The following is a 20,738-nucleotide window of genomic DNA, read 5'->3' as shown; positions in this document are numbered from 1 at the left end:
CTTGTTTTGTATGTGTGCATGAAAACAGGTGGGACAGGTTCAGGGTTGAGAAGATGAAGAGAGATCGTGATTAGAGTGGAGGCTCCGGACTTGGATTAGAGATAGGGTTAGACCCATGATATTAGCTGTTAAACCTTAGTTGAATAAATGTATGTGGTACAGGACTTGTACTTTTATACTGAGATGTATATACGTTTTATTTCACTACGTTCCGCATTAAAAAAAAATTTAGACCCTGTTTTATAATTGATTAATTAGTCCCAATAATGATTAAGAACATGATTAGCGTCCGGGTCCCCACAGAAATCCTCCGAACTATATCGTGGATTTAAAAAATCTCCGAACCCAAACCGAAACCCGAAAAAAATCAGGGATCCCCATCCCCGTTTCGGGTTTTCCCCGCAGGGCTCCAAACTCGTGGGGAAAATTGTCATCCCTAAATATATTGTTCAAGCACAACCAAAAGAATATTTTTAAAAATAAGGTATTGGGTTAGAATATAATAAAATAAATAATGTAATAATATTGCCTTTTTAGAAATGAGAAAAAACAATTTTCATCTTTCATTTTCTATTCATACAATTTTAGTAATTTATGTTGTTACAATTAGATATTAGTATTAGTAAAATCATTTCATTGAAAATGTTGATATGAGGATGCATACATGAACGTCACATAATTGCCACGCCAAATATCATAAAAAATATCAATATTTTTTAACGAAAGATAGAGGAATGAATTAAACAATAGATGTTTAAAATAACAAATTAAAGTACTATATATAAAAAAATTACAATTTTCCCCAGGAAAATAACTAGAATTTGCAAGTGTTTTGCCTATTTTTGAACATGTAATCATAATTACAAGATGATTCCATTTTCATAATTTATATATTTGTTAATTAATATATATAAAGTCCCTACGAGGACGACTCTCGTACAATTCTTGTGAGATCTGGAGAAGCGTCTTATTTTTATCACCGATTTTTTTAAATAAAATTATCTTCGTCAAACTCTAAAAATCCATTACCTCTAAAACAATAATAATCAAATATTAAAATATAAAATAAAAATATTAAAATTATTAAACCAAATTAGCTAAATAGAACCATCACGTACTGATTACTTATATATTATTTTCAAATTAATAATTGTTGAATTAATTAATCAGTGATAAGTCTATTAATAAAATTATAATAGTGACAAGAATTGACGGTAATATAAAATGAGAGCAGAGTCCTAAGCTTTATCACTTACATCGATCCCTACGCAGAGAAAATGAAAACCGAACTAGTGATCATCCCCTCGCCGGGGCTGAGCCACCTCGCCTCCACCGTGGAGGCGGCGAAGATTCTCCTCCGGAGAGACGATCGTCTCTCTTTCACCTTACTCATCATGAAGTATCCCAAGGATGAATTCGTCGACTCTTACACCCAAACAATCTCTTCAGACAGCAACTCCACCTCCACCGCCTTCTCTTTACGCATAATCAATCTCCCGAATATAGAAACCGCCGCATCAGACAATTTTTTATTCGATATAATCTATCGCCAAATCTCCAACGTAAGAAAGGTGTTGTCCGAGCTCGTGCAACAATCCTCGGCCCGAATCGCAGGAATTGTTGTGGACATGTTCTGCACCAGATTCGTCGATGTTGCTGATGAATTTGGCCTCTCATCTTACATCTTTTTCACTTCGAGCGCTTCTTCTTTTGGCCTGTTTAGCCATCTAACATCCCTTAAATTCGAACACAACCAAGAACTCACTCAGTACAACAAATCCGACGCAGAGTTATCTGTGCCTTGTCTATCCATTAAAGTTCCCGCTAAGGTCTTGCCTCCTGTAGCGGTGACAGAAGGTCCCTTAACGGAAGGCGTGTTCGATTGTTTCAAAAAATTTGCAAGGGTTAAAGGTGTTTTGATCAACACGTTTTATGAGCTTGAATCTTACGCTATTCAATCTTTATCAAATGGGAATTCACCAAAAGTTTACCCCATTGGACCTATACTGAATTTAACCCATCAAGTTGGAAGCTCCAAAAGCCAGTCCAACGATGACGAGATCAAGAAATGGCTCGATCTTCAACCCGAATCGTCTGTACTATTCTTGTGCTTTGGAAGTAGAGGGACTTTCGAGGTGCCACAAGTGAAGGAGATAGCGGTTGCATTGGAGAGATGCGGGCACCGTTTCCTGTGGTCTGTAAGGAAGCCGCCGCCGGCAGTGATGGGGCGGCCTCTTCCGACAGATTACGAAGATTTCGATGATATATTGCCGGAAGGATTCTTGGAGAGGACTAAAGGGAGAGGTAAGTTGATAGGATGGGCGCCGCAGATGGAGGTGCTGTCACATCCCTCAGTGGGCGGATTCGTGTCGCATTGCGGCTGGAATTCGACGTTGGAGAGCATATGGTGTGGCATTCCGGTTGCGACGTTCCCATTGTACGCAGAGCAACAGCTGAATGCGTTTCAGCTAGTGAAGGAGTTAGGGATGGCGGAGGCGATCAGGATTGACTACAGGAAGGATTCTGAGGCAGAGGTTGTGGGTTCGGAGGAGATCGAGGCGGCGATACGGCGGCTGATGGATGTTGAAGGGAGCAGTAGAGTGAGGGAGAAGGTTAGGGAAATGCAGAAGGAAAGCAGATTGGCTGTGGAAGAAGGTGGATCTTCCTATACTGCTCAGATTAGCTTCATTGAGGATATAATCAACTGCTTTGGTTGAGAATGTGCTGATTCTCTTTGAAGGTTTTAAACTATCAAAAATTTGAATAAATCGTTGAAAATTACTATGTAATTTCTCTTCTAACTTGTTCGCTTTTTTCGGTTCACTTTGCATTGAGTTGTAAATTAAAATAATTATTTTTGTCAAATAGTTTTAAAAATGTGTTGAAAATATGTATTTTTAGAATATCGGAAAATTTAACGATATAAAATACATATGGAGTTTAAATAAGACACGATATCAAAATAAATACAAATCGGATAAAAAGGGACATGGAAACTACATTATTTACCTACATACACAACCTACTTAAGAGTGAGAGAAGGAAGAAAACAAACCATTCTCGTAAACCCAACATCTTCCCGTCACTTGTGTAGCGGTTGCGGTAGAACCGCTATATCTCCTCCGTCCGAAGTCGAAACTCAAAATTTATTGAAGGGTTGTCTTCCTAACATCCTAAGCTTCGATTCAAGCCATAAATCGCAAATTTTGAGCAAGGATTCGGGTAGATCGAAGCTGCTGTTCCGGTGCTCTATTTTCTGCGCGAATTCTCCCGGATTTGGGTGAGTATTTTTGTGTTGCTGTGATTTTTACAACTTGAATTTGTAGAAATGACCTAAAAAAACTTTGTAGTGCTTTAAGTTAGCTGTTTCTAGCCACTGGAAAAATGGGATTTCGATTTAAAAACGATTTGATATGATTTTTCTATCAAAATGTGTCAAAATCGAATTCTGCAATTGAGCTGTGCAGAAATGCTTCCGTAATTCAAGAATATTACCTCTGTGTATATGTAATTTGGAATTTTGGTTCAATGAAAGTTGTAGATCTACGAGTTAACTTCGAAATGGTACCAGAATCATTAAATTCTATCAAGAATGGAGAGATTTATGCTCGTTTTACTGAAACTGCTCAGTGGCTGGAATTTTGTCCGAGAACAGATTTGATATCTTGAGTTCAATGTAATGTTGGGTTCAAATGATTGGGAATTTGAATATGGTTTCAACTGGAAAACTTAGATAATTGGGTTTTTTTTCATTTCCAATTGGCGGATTTTGATTTGAGTTAACATTGAGCGAGATATGAATTTTATGCTCTTTAGTTCCAAATCAGACATTTGAATAGAATGTAGTTTTCATGATCGGCTTGTTGTTGTTTTTTTTAGGCCGAGGATTTTGAAGTAAAGTTGATCTTTGGATTTTTCAAGTTGGTATAGGTATGTTACAGCTCAGTAACATACGACTGTAAAATATTAATTATGTTTCAATTGTCATTCTGTGTTGTACTAAGAGTATCTATGACTTGTTGACTGATGTAAGTTGTTAAATGTCTTCGTTGTGACATATGTTTATTATTGTGGCATACTGTTATGACATTCATGTTAAGCCCTATCGTTCTTGTTAGCCCGTTGTTGATATCCGTTGTTATCTGATAATGTTGTTTACCTTGGGATCATGGTGTGGCTGATAGGCCTATTTATATTAATACACATGAGACCATATATATGATTGAACTATCCCGTGGTTAGTGAAGCCTTTTGAGGTAAGCGCTGGGATTGTGTCATCTAGTTCGTTCTGTTGTGCCATCCTGTTGTACCGTATCAGCTGTATGGAGGCCGAGTCAGGGGTGTTATTCAGCACATCCTGGCATACCTCACATACTCGGTAGGGCGGTTTAGCTGCATGACGATGTAGCTCCCTCTGTGTTGTTGTTCGAGCATTATTCCAGTTGTTATCGTACCGTTTATTGGCTCATGTTATCTCTATTATCGTTGAGCCGTTCATCCATTGCATATTACATTTTATTATATGATTATACATGATTTATGTTTTTTGTTGTTATTGTTGAGCTGTTTCATACCAGAATCCTAACCTCATTTGTTTTTGGGGGGAGGGGGCTGTTGTGGTTGCTATTGGGCACCATGGTAAATCTCCCGGGTCGTTTTGTAGTATCAGGCCGAAGTTCCTCCAGTGGAGCTCGAGATTGAGGTTGAATTGCTTGGTTCTGTTCAGTGGAGTTTCCCAGTTAGTCTATATGTATGTCTTGAAGTTTGTTTCAGTCCTTGTGTTGTAGTTTATTTGTCGGGAAGTTGCCCCGTGTATCTGTAGTGATATTTAGTTGTTTTGTGATGTTCTGAGTCGACTATGTGGTTCTTATGATGTGATGAGTACTTGGTAAGTTTTAATTTCTTCTTAGTCCTGACAGTGAGGTATAGGTTGTTTGACTTCGTTTTTGTTTTAAATGACTCTATACAGAGTATACTTTGATATAAACTGATGCTTGAGATTTTCGGATGTCCTATTTGCAGGTATGTCATGCCGAAATTTTTCTAGGCCCTGAGATCCATTTTAAACCATTTTTCCGCTGCAGCTTTAAATCAAATAATTATTTTTTGATAATTAATTGTCATTAAAGTAAATGCAAAAACTTGTGTGAGACGGTCTCACGGGTCGTATTTTGTAAGACATATCTCTTATTTGGGTATCCATGAAAAGTATTGATTTTTATGCTAAGAGTATTACTTTTTATTGTGAATATCAGTAGGGTTTACCCGTCTCACAGATAAAGATTCGTGAAATCGTCTTACAAGAGACTTACTCCAGAGTAAATGGGCCTTACAGTTGATGACTTTATTAATTTATTTTTGCTTAATAAAACGAATTTTAATATGTTTAAAATATGTTTTATTCTCGTTACACGTAAAATAATATTGATGTCGATTAAACAATATTTGATAGGTTTACTGGTTTTGGGAAAAAAAGACCAAAAATAAAAAAAAATCAAATTAGTAGATAAAAATTAAAATTTGACAAATTTCAACACTAAAATCCAAAATATATTGACTTAGATTACTAAACTTATAATTTTCCCTGTTTTAAATAAATTGAGTGAGGAATGAGATGAAGATGGTAATCAAAAACACTAACATACAGTATTTTTGGAAGTTTACTAATATTTACTATTATGCTTCTTTCAAAAATTAATTTTGATAGTTGAATATTTGCTATAAAAAAAAAAAGAGTAAGGAAATAGTGTTATAATTTATGGTTTCAAGTTTAATTATCTAATATGATAAAACATGATAAAGATATATAAGAACACACAATATTTATAGTGGTTCACTCTCGATATGAGATCATCTACGTCCATTTTTCAGTCTAATTATTCCTCAATGAATTTAATTAAATCTAAATACATTAAATCTTTATGAAATTTCAGTTTATCCTGAAATCACACTCTGAAACCAAATACTATTCATTGTCAGTTTAATCATGTGGATTAACTTTTTTGTTATTATATTTAATCAATCCTCTTTCGATCCGTTATTAATCAAAATATTTGTAAATTGGTTATCGGGTTATTAACAAGAAATATTAAACCAACATCAATCAATAATTAAAATAAAAAAAATAATATATTGAAAATACATCAAATTTCAAACAAAGTATTGTTTGGCCTATCACGATCTTAGTCTAAAGAAATTTATTTCATTCCATAAAAAAAAAAAAAAAAAAACATAATGTTTGAATTCATAAAATAAAATTTAGTAAAGAATAAGAAAATCACATCGTGGTTGACGTGATTCCCCTTTGAAATTGTCTTCATCTGCTTTCCTCAACCCTAGATTCCTTCTTCCTCCAAGTTCCAAGAGAAAATTGTTTGTAGTCTTCCTCCAAGTTCTGCCTTCTTCTTGCTCTTTCTCCTCCGCAAGTGTAGTGCTATACGTGTGGTGTTCAATGATTTGTTTCCATAATTGAAGTCTTTCCTTTATATTGGAGAGTCTTTTTCAATTTGAATAAGTGAAATACAAGGAATCTAAAATAAATTTCCTTCTTCAAAGTTGAGGTCTCTCGTGAATGTGTTCAGATTTTTGCAAAATATCTCCTTCAAAAGATAATTTCTCCCAAATTAATTTCATAAGAATATTTTATTTACTTTCTTTTGGTTTTTGTCGCCTTTGAAATCTTGTAAAATCACCTTATCTCCAAAATTTTTAATTTTTTCCTCTTTTTTTTTTAAATCTACAAATAATATAAACCCCGAGACCGGGGTTAGTCGACATCGACATTGTTTAGCAATCACACAATCGAAAACAACAAATATCATAGTACAATGTAAACCAAAACAAGTTTATATCATAATTTACAAAGAAAAATCATTGTCTTTACAACGAAATAACTGAAAACGACAGAATTAATAAGGAAGTTTTAAAACATAAATTAAATGTAAACTTAAACTAATGATCTCAAAAATCACCAGCCCCAAAACTGGTCCGACTCTTCTTCTTCGAGTTGTTTCTCATGCTTATCTAGGAAGAGATAGTAAGGGGTGAGTTATATGGTCGTCACTCAGCAAGTTGGTGCCGTTCGAGCACATACATAACAATATACATAATTTTCGAAAACACAAAACATGCATAACATGATTCATATCGACACATGTCTGATCTTGGCACTGAGATTCCTCTACTTTCGATACTTTACTGATATCAGTCCTTAATTTTTACTCCTCTAAGAGACCGATGCCATACAACGGTTACAATCCCACCATATAAGTGCCATAAACATGTCATAATGGGATTATCACTCATATTCAGTCGAATCCTCACAGTGCTCACACAAAACCATACGATAATCGTATCAAAAAAGGGGTAGAAGAAGAATTGCACTCGACCGAATTTTCAAAAAAAAAATGCATAAACGAAATTCATTATTTTAAAACAAATCCACTTACCTTAGAACGTGGAGGGGTTCTGCAGTGGGAGTTCGAAATTCTTTCCAGGTTTGGACTGCAGCAGAGCTTCGCTACTTGACAGAAATTGGAGATGAGAATTTCGAAAATTCTAGTGAGAACTTTAGAGAGAATTTCGAAATTTGAGGTGTGAAATTTCGAATTGAATGGGTTGGTATTTATATGGGTGGGATAAAAATCTTATCATAATTCGGTTAATATTCCTTCCAAAAAAAATTTTGAGATAATTATTCCATAATTTCGAGATATCTATTCCATACGTGAAATCGTGCCATAATAATAAATTTTCGTGTGTCTCAAGTATAATTCCGAAAATTATGCTCCTAGACTGGATGGCTGAACGTAGACCATTTTTCTATACAAATTCATAATATATCTGGACTGTACTGTAAATTTTCTAGCTTTCTTGTTGAGAAAATTGTCTTGTATGCAATATTTTCTTCCAATTATTTTGATATCCCTCCTAAATTTCGAAACTAATGAGTGTATCTTGCACTTGATTTCGATTTTAAAGTATTCATTGGCGGGAAGAATTTTTTGAGTACCATGTATTATTCGATATTTCCGAAATTAATATTACTTACATAATTTGAAAATAATGTCCTATACATGTATGTGATAAAATAAAAATTTACAATACCCAAAAATATTTGGTTTATCACATCCCTCCCACCTTATTGGATGTTTCGTCCTTGAAACTTGAGTTGGCTTGGTCTCCAAATAGGTAGGGATATTCCCTTCACATGTTCTCTTCAACCTCCCAAGTTGCTTTTCGATCCGTGTGGTTGGACCACTGCTCTTTGACGTAGGGGATGATATGTCGCCTTAGAACTTGGTTGTTAGTATCCACGATTCTGATGGGAATTTCTTCGTACTTCAGTTCTTCTCCCAAGTTACCTTTGATCATGAATGGTTTTACTTCCAACATGTGACTTGGGTCCAGAATGTACTTCCTCAGCTGGGACACGTGAACACATTGTGGATTCTTGACATGTTCGGCGGTAGCGCCAATATGTATGCCAGCGTGCCCACTTTCTCCAAGATTTCAAAGGGTGGGTTTCAGCTTCCCAGCTTTACTGAATCGAACAACCACTTTCATAGGCGAGACTTACACGTAGGCCTTCTCATCGAAGTTGAATTCTACGGGCCTTCTTTTCAAATCTGCCCAGCTCTTTTGTTTGTCTTAAGTTGCCTTGGGTTTTTCTCTGACATTTTTAACCTTGTCCATTGTCATCTGTACAAGCTAGGGTCCACTATGGCTTTTTCTCCCACTTCATCCCAATACAGGGGTGATCGACATTGCGTTCCATATAGAGGTTCATATAGAGCCATTCCAATGCTACTATGATAGTTGTTGTTGTATGCAAACTCAATCAAGGGCAAATGAGTGCTTCAGTTGCCACTGAATTCATGGGAGCATGCTCGCAGCATATCCTCTAAGGTTTGTATTGTTCTCTCAGTTTGTCCATCGATTTGAGGGTTATAGGCCGTACTAAGAGTAACTTTTGTTATCATGGCTTCTTGGAAGCTATTCCAAATACGCGAGACGAATCACGGGTCTCTGTCAGATATGATGCTCACTAGCACCCATGCAGCCGCACAATGTTAACCATGTACAATGTATCCAACTTGTCAATATTTTAATTCATGCGGACTGGTAGGAAGTGTGCAGATTTGTGAGTCTATCCACAATTACGCATATCCCGTCATGACTTTGCTTTGACGTTGGTAATCCTACCACAAAGTCCATGGAAATATGCTCTCATTTTCACTCGGGGTTTTGCAAAGGTTGCAGCAATCCTCCATGTCGTTGCTGCTCTACTTTGACTTGCTGACATACTCGACATTTGGAGACAAATTCAGCTACATCCTTTTTCATGACATTCCTCGAAAAATTTATTCTTGAGGTATCTGTATATTTTCGTACTACCTGGAGGAACTGAGAATTTTTACTGGTGTGCTTATGTCATTACCTCTTGGCGAAGGTTACCGCTGTCGGGTACGTACATTCGTACTTTCATCCATAGGATTCTTTTGTCGTCGATCTGAAGATCTTGAGACTTCCCTTCTCTACTTGGTCCTTAATTTTGGTCAGCACCGGATCTCGATCTTAATTTAACTTTACGGTTACCTGCAGACATGGCTGAGCCGAGAGGGAAGCTAGGGTCACCTAACTTGTGCTCTTCCGAATTAACGCGTCAGCCACCTTGTTTGCTTTACCTAGATGGTAGATTATGGTCAAATCATAATCCTTCAGGAGTTCGATCCATCGCCTTTGCCTCATATTTAGTTTTTTTTGGGTGAACAAGAATTTGATGCTCTGATGGTCTGTGAAGATTTCATATTTGGCGTCATAGAGGTAGTGCATCAAAATTTTTAAGGCAAAGAAAACCACTGCTAGCTCCAGATCATGTGTAGGGTAGTTCTGCTCGTGCGGTTTCAACTGCCTTGACGCATAGTGCGATCACCCTCCCTTATTGTGTGAGTACACATAGCAGACCTTCCTTAGATGTGTCACTGTAGATGGTGAAATCCTTATTCTCCACAGGCAAGATCAACACAAGCGTGGATGCAAGGTTTTCTTTCAATGTCTGGAAACTCTTCTCACAACTTTCACTCCAATTAAACTTGGAATTTTTCTGTGTGAGTTTTGTTAGTGGTATGGATATCGAGGAGAACCCTTTCACAAACTTCCGGTAGTAACCGGCCAATCCAAGAAAACTTCTAATGTCGGTGGTGTTCTTAGGTCTCGGCCAATTTGTAATTGCCTCCACCTTCCTTGCGTCCACTAACACTCCTGCTTTTGAGATCACATGTCCTAAAAAAATATACTTTACAGCATGAATTCACATTTGCTGAACTTAGCATAAAGCTCATTTTCTCTTAAGGTTTGCAGAGCAAGGTGGAGGTGCTCTTCGTGACTTATCTCCTTGGGGGAATAGACGAGGATGTCGTCGATGAAGACTACTATGAATCGATCCAGGAATGGCTTGAAAACTATGTTCATCGGGTCCATGAATGATGTCGGCGCGTTCGTCAGGCCAAAATGCATCACGGTGAATTCATAATTCTCATACCTTGTTCGAAAGACTGTTTTGGGGATATCTTCAGCCTTGACCTTCAACTGGTGGTAGCCCGTCCTCAGATCATGATTAGAAAAGATAGCGGCTCCCTTAAGCTGATCAAAAAGGTCGTATATCCTTGGTAGGAGTACCTTTCTTGACTGTGATCTTGTTTAGTTCTCTATACTCTATGCACTACCTCATACTTCCATCTTTCTTCTTTACGAAGAGTACTGGAGCTTCCCATGGGGACACACTCGGTCGAGTTTGCCTTTTATCTAGCAATTATTGGAGTTGTTCCTTTAGCTCCTTGAGTTAGACTAATGTCATTCTATAAGGTACCTTAGAAATTTGTAAAACACCGAGAATCAGGTTGATTTCAAACTCAACTTCGAGGTCCGGGACTGTACCAAAGAGTTCTTCTGGAAAAGCATCTGAGAACTCTCGCACTATTGGGATGTCTTCCAGTTTGAGTTCGACTTCCCCTTTTACTTCTTTGAGCATCGCTAGGTAGATATCTTCTCTGATTTCATGGATTTTCAGGCTTGGGAAGCGGAAATGAGTGTCTTTCGTTCATTGGATTTACCATAATACACCACTTCTTCCTGATTTGAGGTCCAGAGTCTAACTCTTTTTCCTTTACATTCTACTATCGCATTGTTTCTTACTAACCATTATGACCCCTAAAATGATGTCGAAATCGGCCGTAACCAATTTGGCACTGAAGGTTTGATCACCGATACTGATTTTACAATCTCTGTGAATTTCATGAGTTTCGATGGCCCCACTTGTAGGTGTGGCTAAGGGATCGATCAGTTTCTCTGGCTTACGTCCTAACTTCTTAGCAAACCTCTTAGACATAAAGGAGTGCGTAGCACCATAGTCAAATAACACATAAGCATGTACTTTTTGAATTATGATGGTACTGATACGACTTCATTGTCTTCGTCTGCCTCTTCCTGTGTCATGGAAAGAACCCTGGCGTTAGATTTTTTCTCCTTTGGCTTGCTAGGGTCCGCTCCCATGTTTGGCCCAGTTCCTTTGTTGGGCCCTGTTACTCGGTTGCCGGTATTAGAACATTCTGAAATTCGGCGCCCCAGTTTCTCACATCCTAAGCACAGGCCGCTGGCTCTTCAGCACTCCCCGATGTGTCTGAAATGTCATTTTTGGCATCTCCTGGGTCCTTGATAGTTTGTTGCTGGGAATTGCCCTGTGGAAGGTCCACCTGAATGATTGGGATTTTTGAACTTCTATCCTCCCTGGGAATACTGGCCGATAAGAGGACGTTTATTTCTATTTTCCCCTTCTCTTCGACGAATGTCAGTTTCTGCTCGAATAACCACGCCCATTAGGTCTGAAAAATTGGTTGGTCGGTAGACTGCTAAAGCCGATTTGATTCAGCTGTTCAATCTCTTCTTGAAGCGATGTAATTTCAAGACTTAATCTGTCATGATTGCCAGAGCATATGATCCAAGGCATTGAACTGGGAGGTGTATTCCACAACTGACGTATCTGGGGCTTTAGTTAAATTTTCAAACTCACTGAATTTCTGCAGTCTAACCTCGGCTGGATAATACTGCTTGTTGCGTATTTTCTGCTCGCAAATGCACGGTTGTCAAGTGTTAATATATGTAAGTAAAGTATCGTTCCCACGAGGAGTGTGTATGTAAAAATAAATCAGTGCTTGTAATTAAAATAGTCAAGATTTATTTAGAAATATCAATAAAGATTTGGTTTGTTTAAAAACAACTTAATTGCAAATAAATAATTAATCTAATCACCGAATGAAGAGATATCAACGAGAGAAAATATTTAGAGGACTGATTTCACTAAGTTTCCACGATAATTATTCTTGATTGAATTTATATTCATGAATTCTAATTATTTAATGGTCAAGAACACTTAATTATTTTATTCCCCCTTTCCCAAGTGACGAATAAATTGTATCAATCAAACTTCGATTTAAACATTCCTAATAAAAATCTAGGTTTCATTGATAAATGCAAACGGTGTTCTCATTAAGCCTCGCTAAAGTTATACGCCTTCCGAACGATATAAACATTCAATTATGTGTCTCTAATGATCTATAATCCTAATCCCTCTCCCGAGTTGTAGAATTAATCAAACAACACACAATTTATGGCCAGTAAATTGCAGTGAATAAAAACAAGAAACACAATTAAACCAAACGGAATTCAATCATAAAAAAAAACCACCTCAAATCATCGTGTCCACAAAGTTAGATCATCCTCTAGAATGGAAAATTAGTTCATCACTGAAATCTAAACAAAAACAAGACATGTTCAAATTTTTAGACATCGCAAAACAATAAAATAAAGAAGCGAAAGAATAGATGACAAATAAGAGTGACGTCTCTGTCCCCAGATTCGTCGTTCTTCGTCTTCGTGATCAATCTCCGTGCTTCGTTCTGTTTCGTGCATGTGTTTGTTCTCTCAGGCCTTTTTTCTCTCCAAGCGGCCGTATCTCCTGACCTAGCCTCCACGTCATTTTATATTCGCGAAATCTGAATTTGGTACGCACGGAGCGCGTGGTTGTGCGTGATCTCGCGCGGCCGCGCACGAGGTTATGCTGATTTTCCTTCTTCTGCACGCGGTTGCGCGTGATCTCGCGTGGTCGCGCGTGAGGTTCTGTGCGGTATGCTATATCTGTGCGCGCACGGTCGCGCGTGATGTGGCACGACCGCGCACACCTTTCTGTGCGAGACTATTGTTTTCTTGGTCCACTTGGCTTCGTGTACCCTCTTTCTCCATTCCTGTAATGACAATCTAAACAAACCAAAAAATGCATAATTCTATTCGAAACTAACATAATTCAATATGGATTCTTATATAAATTAAGTGCAATTCTTACACTTATCAAACCCCCAAATTTAAACTTTTGCTAGTCCCGAGCAAAATAAAAATAAAAATACGCTTCAAAGAAAAGTTAACGCTAACGACTATAGTCATGGATATGCAAAAAGTGATATTGGCCTCCGGCTCATCTATTCTCATGTAATTCACGATTACTCAAGAGTCACGTGCGTGTGTGCTATGTCAATGCTCATTTACCCAATCAGATGCTCAAATAGATTCACAAAACTCACTAGCCTTATAAACTCAAGAGATCTTCAGTTCAGTTCAAATCACACCATCAATATACAAATTCACTTACATATATCCCAAAGGACTTTATTGGTGATTATTTGGCTCGTAAAATATTCAACACATGTATACCAAAAATTGATGTCACACAATGAGATGCTCACATGCAATTGATTAAAGTTCATAATTGCTAACAATGTTTCTCAGGCATCCATAGGCTTGACTTGAATAACTTTTATCCACTAGTATGTTGGATAAATGGACAAGGTTAATAGGTCTTGTAGGCTTGTAATGTTAGGATATGGCTCATGGCTACAATAAAAGGTATGCAAATCAAAATTTGAGGGAAATAATCAAAATTTTCCTCATTTTCATTCTCATTTCATTCACCATTACTTTATTGTTTTCTTCCCAATCATACCCTTTATTTCCCATATTTTTTCTTTTTCGACTCTTTTTTGCAAATTTAAGTTTTTTTTTCTTTTCAAGGAGTATTTGAATCATTACAACACCAATGATCTTATTTCTCTCAAAATTAGGTAGGGCAATAAGTGTATAAGCTTCATTAGGTAGTTGTTGTGGGATGTAGAACAGATACAAGTGGGGGCTAATTGTATGTTATTGACACACACTACTTGATTTTTAGTAGGCGCAAAATGGGACACTAGGGATATTTCATGTTTATTAGGTAGGCTCAAAGGCTTAAACGGTTTCAAAGATTGCCTAAATCATTTCTTTGTCACATATTATCCGTATTTCGCCTCGAAAAGTGTTCAAGCAAGTTCTAGATTACCTTTAATCAATTAGTTATCTCATACAAACCCATCACATGCATTATTTGACTAGAATGATATATGAAATAGGTGCACAAAGAATTTAAGCATCTCAATCAACTCGAGGCTCAACGGGCTAACAATAGATAATAAGCAATGAAAACAGGCCCAAAGACATTGAGAAAGATTGCGTAGGTCATTTTTGTGTTTACAAAGGTGTCAGTTAATGTCATATGAGAATTACTAAAATTCAAACCTTTGTTGTCTATTTAGCATCACAGGTATGTAAATTGTCCATAAGCATCGATAATATCAACAAACATGACCGTGCAAAAATATATGTGACTCCCAAGTTATCATGAATACATATATGCACTAAAACCACGATGCCATTTTCATCATCGGCCATACAATGACGTATCCATGACTCTTTCTAACAATTCTAGCATGCAATAAATTATTTTTTTTAAAAAAAAACCATCTAAACTCCTTACGAAAATAAGAACGGATTAACTACTGCAGGAAGTAATAGTTTATCTCTAATAATAAAATACTAATTCTACAAGCAGATTCAAATTCACACCCCCCCCCCAAATTTACAGTATGCATTGTCCTCAATGTATAACTCAAAAGCGTGTGACAACACATACCTCTCGCACGAGTGTCAGAACTCGTTGCCCCAGTCGTCATCTGTGGGATCTTCAGCGTCCTCGTCCATGGGCTACGATGGGGGGCTGTCTGGTGGTGGGTACTGTGGTGGCAAGTTGGCGGTGGTGGAAAAAGAGCATCATCGGGCCCAATAGGTGGAAAACGCTGGGCTAGCACCGACGTGAAGTCCATTATATATGACATGAAATCATTAGTAGTGTGTCGGTGCTCGGACAGCTCTTGGAGCTTGGTCCACATATCATGTTCCATTTGGAACACCCTGTCTCTCAGACTGGCTCGAGGGATCGATGGTGGTGGTGGTTCTTGGTGTTCTCTGGCCCGCTGGTTGTAAGCTGCCCGAGCATCTTGTCGTTCTAACTCTCGTGCTCCGCGCCAAATGTGGCTAGTAACAACAGTGATTGGTCCCTTGGCTTTTAAAACTTGTTCATTCGTGCCCAATGGCACACCAGCATGAAGACATAATGCAGTGATAGTATGTAGACAAGGGAGGTTGAAGGCCATGAGTCCCACACCAGTACACATAATTGAACCATTAATTATCTTCCCAAGATCCAATATCTTCCCCGTCACGATGACGTAAATCAATGGCACTTTATCTTTTGTAATTTCTGTCTGATGAGAAGATGTCATGATTCTCGATAGGATGAACTGAGGCCCAACGTCTTGGGTTACGGAGCAATTCAGATTTTTTTAGAGTAACCGAAGAGCCTTGATTCAATCGCCACTTTGCACCTTCGATGCAAAATTCTCTGATAATAACACCATAATCTACAGTGCCGGTAATAAATTGTCTATACTCATCCTTATCAAATCTCGGCAGATTATAGATTGAATTTATGGTTTCTGAGGCAAAAGAGACCAATTTCCCTCGCACCAAGACCCTGTAGTCCTCATGTTTGATTCTCAAATTGGCATAAAACTCACGGAATATAGATATAACTGCGTCTGGCGGTGACTTGGCTATCTCCAACCACCCCCTTTGCTCAATTTCTTCGATTACGACACAGTCAGGGGTGGTGAGATCTGGCGGCGGCGGTTGTGGTAGGTGGTTGTTTGGAGATTGGGAATCGTTGAGGGAGATGATGGGTGTTATGTGGAGTGCTTATGGAGGGGGTTGTGGATTTATGGATTTGGAGGTGGAGTGTTATGAGGGAAAGGATTTGTAAGGGAGGAGTCGTGTGTTTGGAGGAGAGGATTTTTAAGGGAGTTGTGATGGTAGGAGGCGTACAAATGGGGTTTGAAAGTGAACTGGGGCGTGGCGCGCGCGGTTGTGCGTGATGTGGCGTGGCCGCGCGCGCGCTTCTTTTCCGTCTGAAATAATTGAGCGTGCGCGGTCACGCGTGATGTGGTGCGGCTGCGCGCGCGCTACTATCCTCCTGCTGATTATTGAGCACGGGCGGTTGCACGTGATGTAGAGCGGCCGCACGCGCGCTACTGTCCTCCTGCTGATTATTGAGCGCGCGCGGCTGCGCGTGATGTGGAGCGGCCACGCGCGCGCTACTATTTTTTTTCAAACTCCGTTCGACGCCCGGTTCAACTGTTACCTGTATAATAGAACTTATGTCAATGTCTAATCATCACATGCAAAGTTCGAAAACATAAAAAAATGCGAATATAAGAATACTACTTAAAATAAAATTAAAGCAAATAAAGAAAATGAAAGCAGTAAAAGATACTGGTTGGGTTGCCTATCCAACAAGCGCTTAGTTTAACGTCGTCAGCCCAACTGCCACGAGTCTAAATCAAATTGATCCGCCCAAAGGAATTTTGTCAACATGCCGTACTTCAGTCCCATAATAATTCTTGATCCGTTGTACATTTAATTTAAACGTTCTTCCGTCATTGCACTTTGGCTCAATGGCTCTATATGGTTGGACTGATTCTATTGTAAAAGGCCCTGACCATCTTGATTTTAGCTTACCAGGAAATAGTTTGAGGCGCGAATTGAACAACAGTACTTGTTGTCCGGGCTCGAAATTCCTGTGCAAGATATGGTTGTCATGCCACTTCTTGGTCTTCTCCTTGTAGTTATTTGTGTTCTCATAAGCCTCATTTCTGAATTCCTCCATCTCATTCAATTGCAATAGTCGTTGCTCACCAGATTCTTCAATGTCAAAGTTGAGCTTTTTCACGAACCCAAAAAGCTCTGTGTTCCAATTCTTGTGGTAAGTTACAGGCCTTACAAAAGACCAAGCTATAGGGTGACATCTCAATAGGTGTCTTGTATGCAGTTCTGTACGCCCATAAGGCATCATCCAGCTTCAGTGTCCAATCCTTCCGGTTTGTCTTCACCGTTTTCTCTAATATCTGCTTAATCTCCCGGTTGGATACTTCGGGTTGTGCATTTGCTTGTGGGTGGTATGCCAGGGTCACCTTATGCTTCACATCATATTTAGCCAAAAGTGAGTTAAAGATTTTATTACAAAAATGTGTACCTTCATCACTAATTATGGCTCTTGGTGTCCCAAATCTTGTGAAGATGTTCCTGTGAACAAACTTAGCAACCACTCGAGCATCATTAGTATTGGTGGCAGTTGCTTCCACCCATTTTGACACATAATCCACAGTAAGCAAAATATAAGATTGACCAAAAGAAGATGAGAATGGTCTCATGAAGTCAATACCCCAAACATCAAAAAGTTCCACTTCGAAAATATTGGTCGATGGAAACTCATGGCGTCTAGAAATATTTCCAACTCTTTGGCATCTATCACATGACTTTGCTAAGGTATAACTATTTTTGAACAAAGTGGTCCAATAAAAACCAGACTGTAATACTTTTGCTTCTGTTCTTGATGCTCCAAAGTGGCCACCATATGGTGAAGAGTGGTATTGTTCAAGAATAACTTTCGCTTCATCTTCCACTACACATCTTCTAATCATCTGATCAGCACATCTCTTGAAGATGTATGGATCATCCCATAGGTAAAACTTTGCATCGTGAAGGAATTTTTTCTTTTGATGATAAGTCAAATCTGGAAAGAGAGTATCACAAGACAAGAAATTAGCTATATCATCAAACCAAGGGAGTATAGAATTTACCTCAAACAGTTGTTCATCTGGAAATGCTTCTTTTATGGTTCCTTAATCTTTTTGTCTTCAAATTCTAGCCGTGACAAGTGGTTGGTCACTTGATTTTCACACCCCTTACTATTCCTCAGTTCAAAATCAAACTCTTGGAGCCATAAAATCCACCTATCAAGCGTGGTTTTGCATTCTTCTTGGCAAATAAGTATCGAATAGCTGCATGGTTAGTGAAAACAATTATCTTTGTGCCAACCAAGTAGGGTCTAAACTTGTCAAATGCAAACACTACTGCAAGCATCTCCTTTTCAGTAGTTGTGTAATTTTGCTGTGCAGCATCCATGGTTCGACTTGCATAGTAGATTGATCTAAAAAAATTATCACACCTTTGGCCCAACACCACACCTACTGCATAATCACTAGCATAGCACATCAACTCGAAGGGCTCGTTCCAATTTGGCACTATCATGATTGGTGATGTCATCAATGCCTTCTTGATCTTCTCAAATGCCTGCAAACAATCATCATCTAAAATAAAAGTGGATTCTTTTTCAAGCAAATTACACAAAGGTTTAGTAATCTTAGAAAAATCATTGATAAATCTACGATAAAACCCTCCATGTCCTAAGAAACTCCTTATCCCTTTGATGTTCTTTGTTGGTGGAAGCTTTTCAATTGCAACCACTTTGGCTCTGTCTACCTCTAATCCCTTAGAAGACACTTTATGTCCAAGAACAATACCATCTTGGATCATAAATGACACTTCTCCCAATTAAGAACTAAGTTCTTTTCTTGACATCTCTACAAAACAAGGGAAACTTTATGTAAACTGTGATCAAATGAAGAGCCAAATACCGAGAAATCATTCATGAAGACTTCCATGATGTCTTCTAACATGTCTGAAAATATGGCCATCATACATCTCTGAAAAGTAGCTGGTGCATTGCATAGCCCAAAAGGCATCCTCCTAAAAGCAAACGTGCCATAGGGGCACGTGAATGTTGTCTTCTCTTGATCCTCCGATGCTATAGCAATCTGGTTATAACCTGAATAACCATCTAAAAAACAGTAGTGACAATAAGCAACAAGTCTATCAAGCATTTGATCAATAGAAGGTAATGGAAAATGATCTTTACATGTGACATTGTTCAAATTCCTATAATCAATACATACTCGCCATCCAGTCACGGTACGAGTAGATATTAGTTCATCATTTTCATTCTTTACCACAATCATTCCACCCTTTTTAGGCACCACTTGCACAGGAGACACCTAACTGCTGTCAGAAATAGCATATATAACTCCAGCATTTAACAATTTTAACACTTCATTTTTCACTACCTCTTTCATGTCTTGATTTAGCCTCCTCTCATGATCCACATAAGGAGCGTATGACTCCTCCATTAAAACCATATGCATGCATGTGGTGGGACTAATCCCCTTGATATCATAAATCGACCACCCAAATGCAATTTTGAATTTCCTCAACACTCTCAACAATTTCTCTTTTTCATCTAAAGTAAGAGAGGAAGAGATAATTACCGGATATGTCGACTTCTCACCCAAGAAAGCATAGCAAAGATGGCTTGACAATTCCTTCAAAACAGAGGATGAAGGTATTATCTCTGAATACTTTTCTTCTTCCAACTTCTCATGTGCGGCTTCCTTCACCTTTGGCAACTCCTCAAGAGCTAAAAGTTGCTTTCTCAATTCTCAATCATCATCATCAACTCTACCGACAGTACTAGAAAGGCATCTTTCTAATGGATCTTCTACTGTATGACCTATACCAATCTCAGCAACACAAGAGTCAATTATATCAATGCTTTTACAAGTACTCACCTCGTCGTTACCTTTAATAGCCTTATAGTTGTTGAATATCACAGCTTCCCCACCAACTCTCAAGGTGAGTTCTCCTTTGTGTACATCTATCAATGCTTTTCCAGTGGCTGAAAATATCTGAAATCGACTGTCTGATCAGTTGGAAACTGATCAGTTGATACATCCAGCCGAATGCCTTAAAGTTAAGTATCTCTCAGCTGAAGATGTCTCGGGAAGGAACTTTCAACCGACAAAGAGACATAACAGATTACAACTGAATATGAAATGTCGCACCACAACCAAGACTACCTAGAACAACGCATTCCGGCTAAAGCAATTAAGACGCCGCAAACAAAGTCCAAAGAATAATGAAGTGGAAATCAACGGATACATAGATTCAAATTTATCTCAAGTTACCGTTGGAAAAGAAGCATATAAATATTACAGAAGAGCAGCTGAAAACAACAACAAAGTGAATACTATTCAGAAAGCTTGCTGTCACTCTTGTCAAAATCTAAGCTCACCTCTTACTTGATTTATTCGTAGCAGTTAAGGCTACAATTTGAGCTTACAAGCAAGTTGTAATAATCATTGAAATTCGATAGTGCTAAGATCAGTTAAGCACTGAGAACATTCTGTTATACTAAGAGTTTCAGTTTTTGGCAGTGTTAAGTCCAAGCTGAAGTGGGTCAGTACAATTCTTGTATTTGATCAAAGTCTTTTAGTGAATATCCTATCCTTGTGATAGAAGGGGTGATGTAGGAGTAATTGAAATCTCCGAACATCCAGAAACAACCCTTGCGCATTTTATTCTTGTAT

The 20,738-nt window shown here is 38.2% G+C and overlaps 1 protein-coding gene across 1 annotated transcript in view; it reads left to right on the top strand.

The window, feature by feature from the left end:
* Nucleotides 1-1,227: 1,227 nt before the first annotated feature.
* Nucleotides 1,228-20,738, top strand: part of LOC142504843 (anthocyanidin 3-O-glucosyltransferase 2-like) — a 31,947-nt gene continuing 12,436 nt past the window's right edge. Inside the window, exon 1 of the mRNA XM_075617688.1 lies at nt 1,228-2,804. Coding sequence (XP_075473803.1) covers nt 1,278-2,717 — 1,440 coding nt within the window. The 5' untranslated portion in view covers nt 1,228-1,277 and the 3' untranslated portion in view covers nt 2,718-2,804. The remainder of the gene's footprint in view (nt 2,805-20,738) is intronic.

This window comes from Primulina tabacum, chromosome 10, assembly GCF_025594145.1.
Source record: "Primulina tabacum isolate GXHZ01 chromosome 10, ASM2559414v2, whole genome shotgun sequence".
NCBI lineage: Eukaryota > Viridiplantae > Streptophyta > Magnoliopsida > Lamiales > Gesneriaceae > Primulina > Primulina tabacum.
The sequence above is the reverse complement of the archived record's forward strand: the minus strand, read 5'-3'. Positions and strand labels throughout refer to the sequence as shown.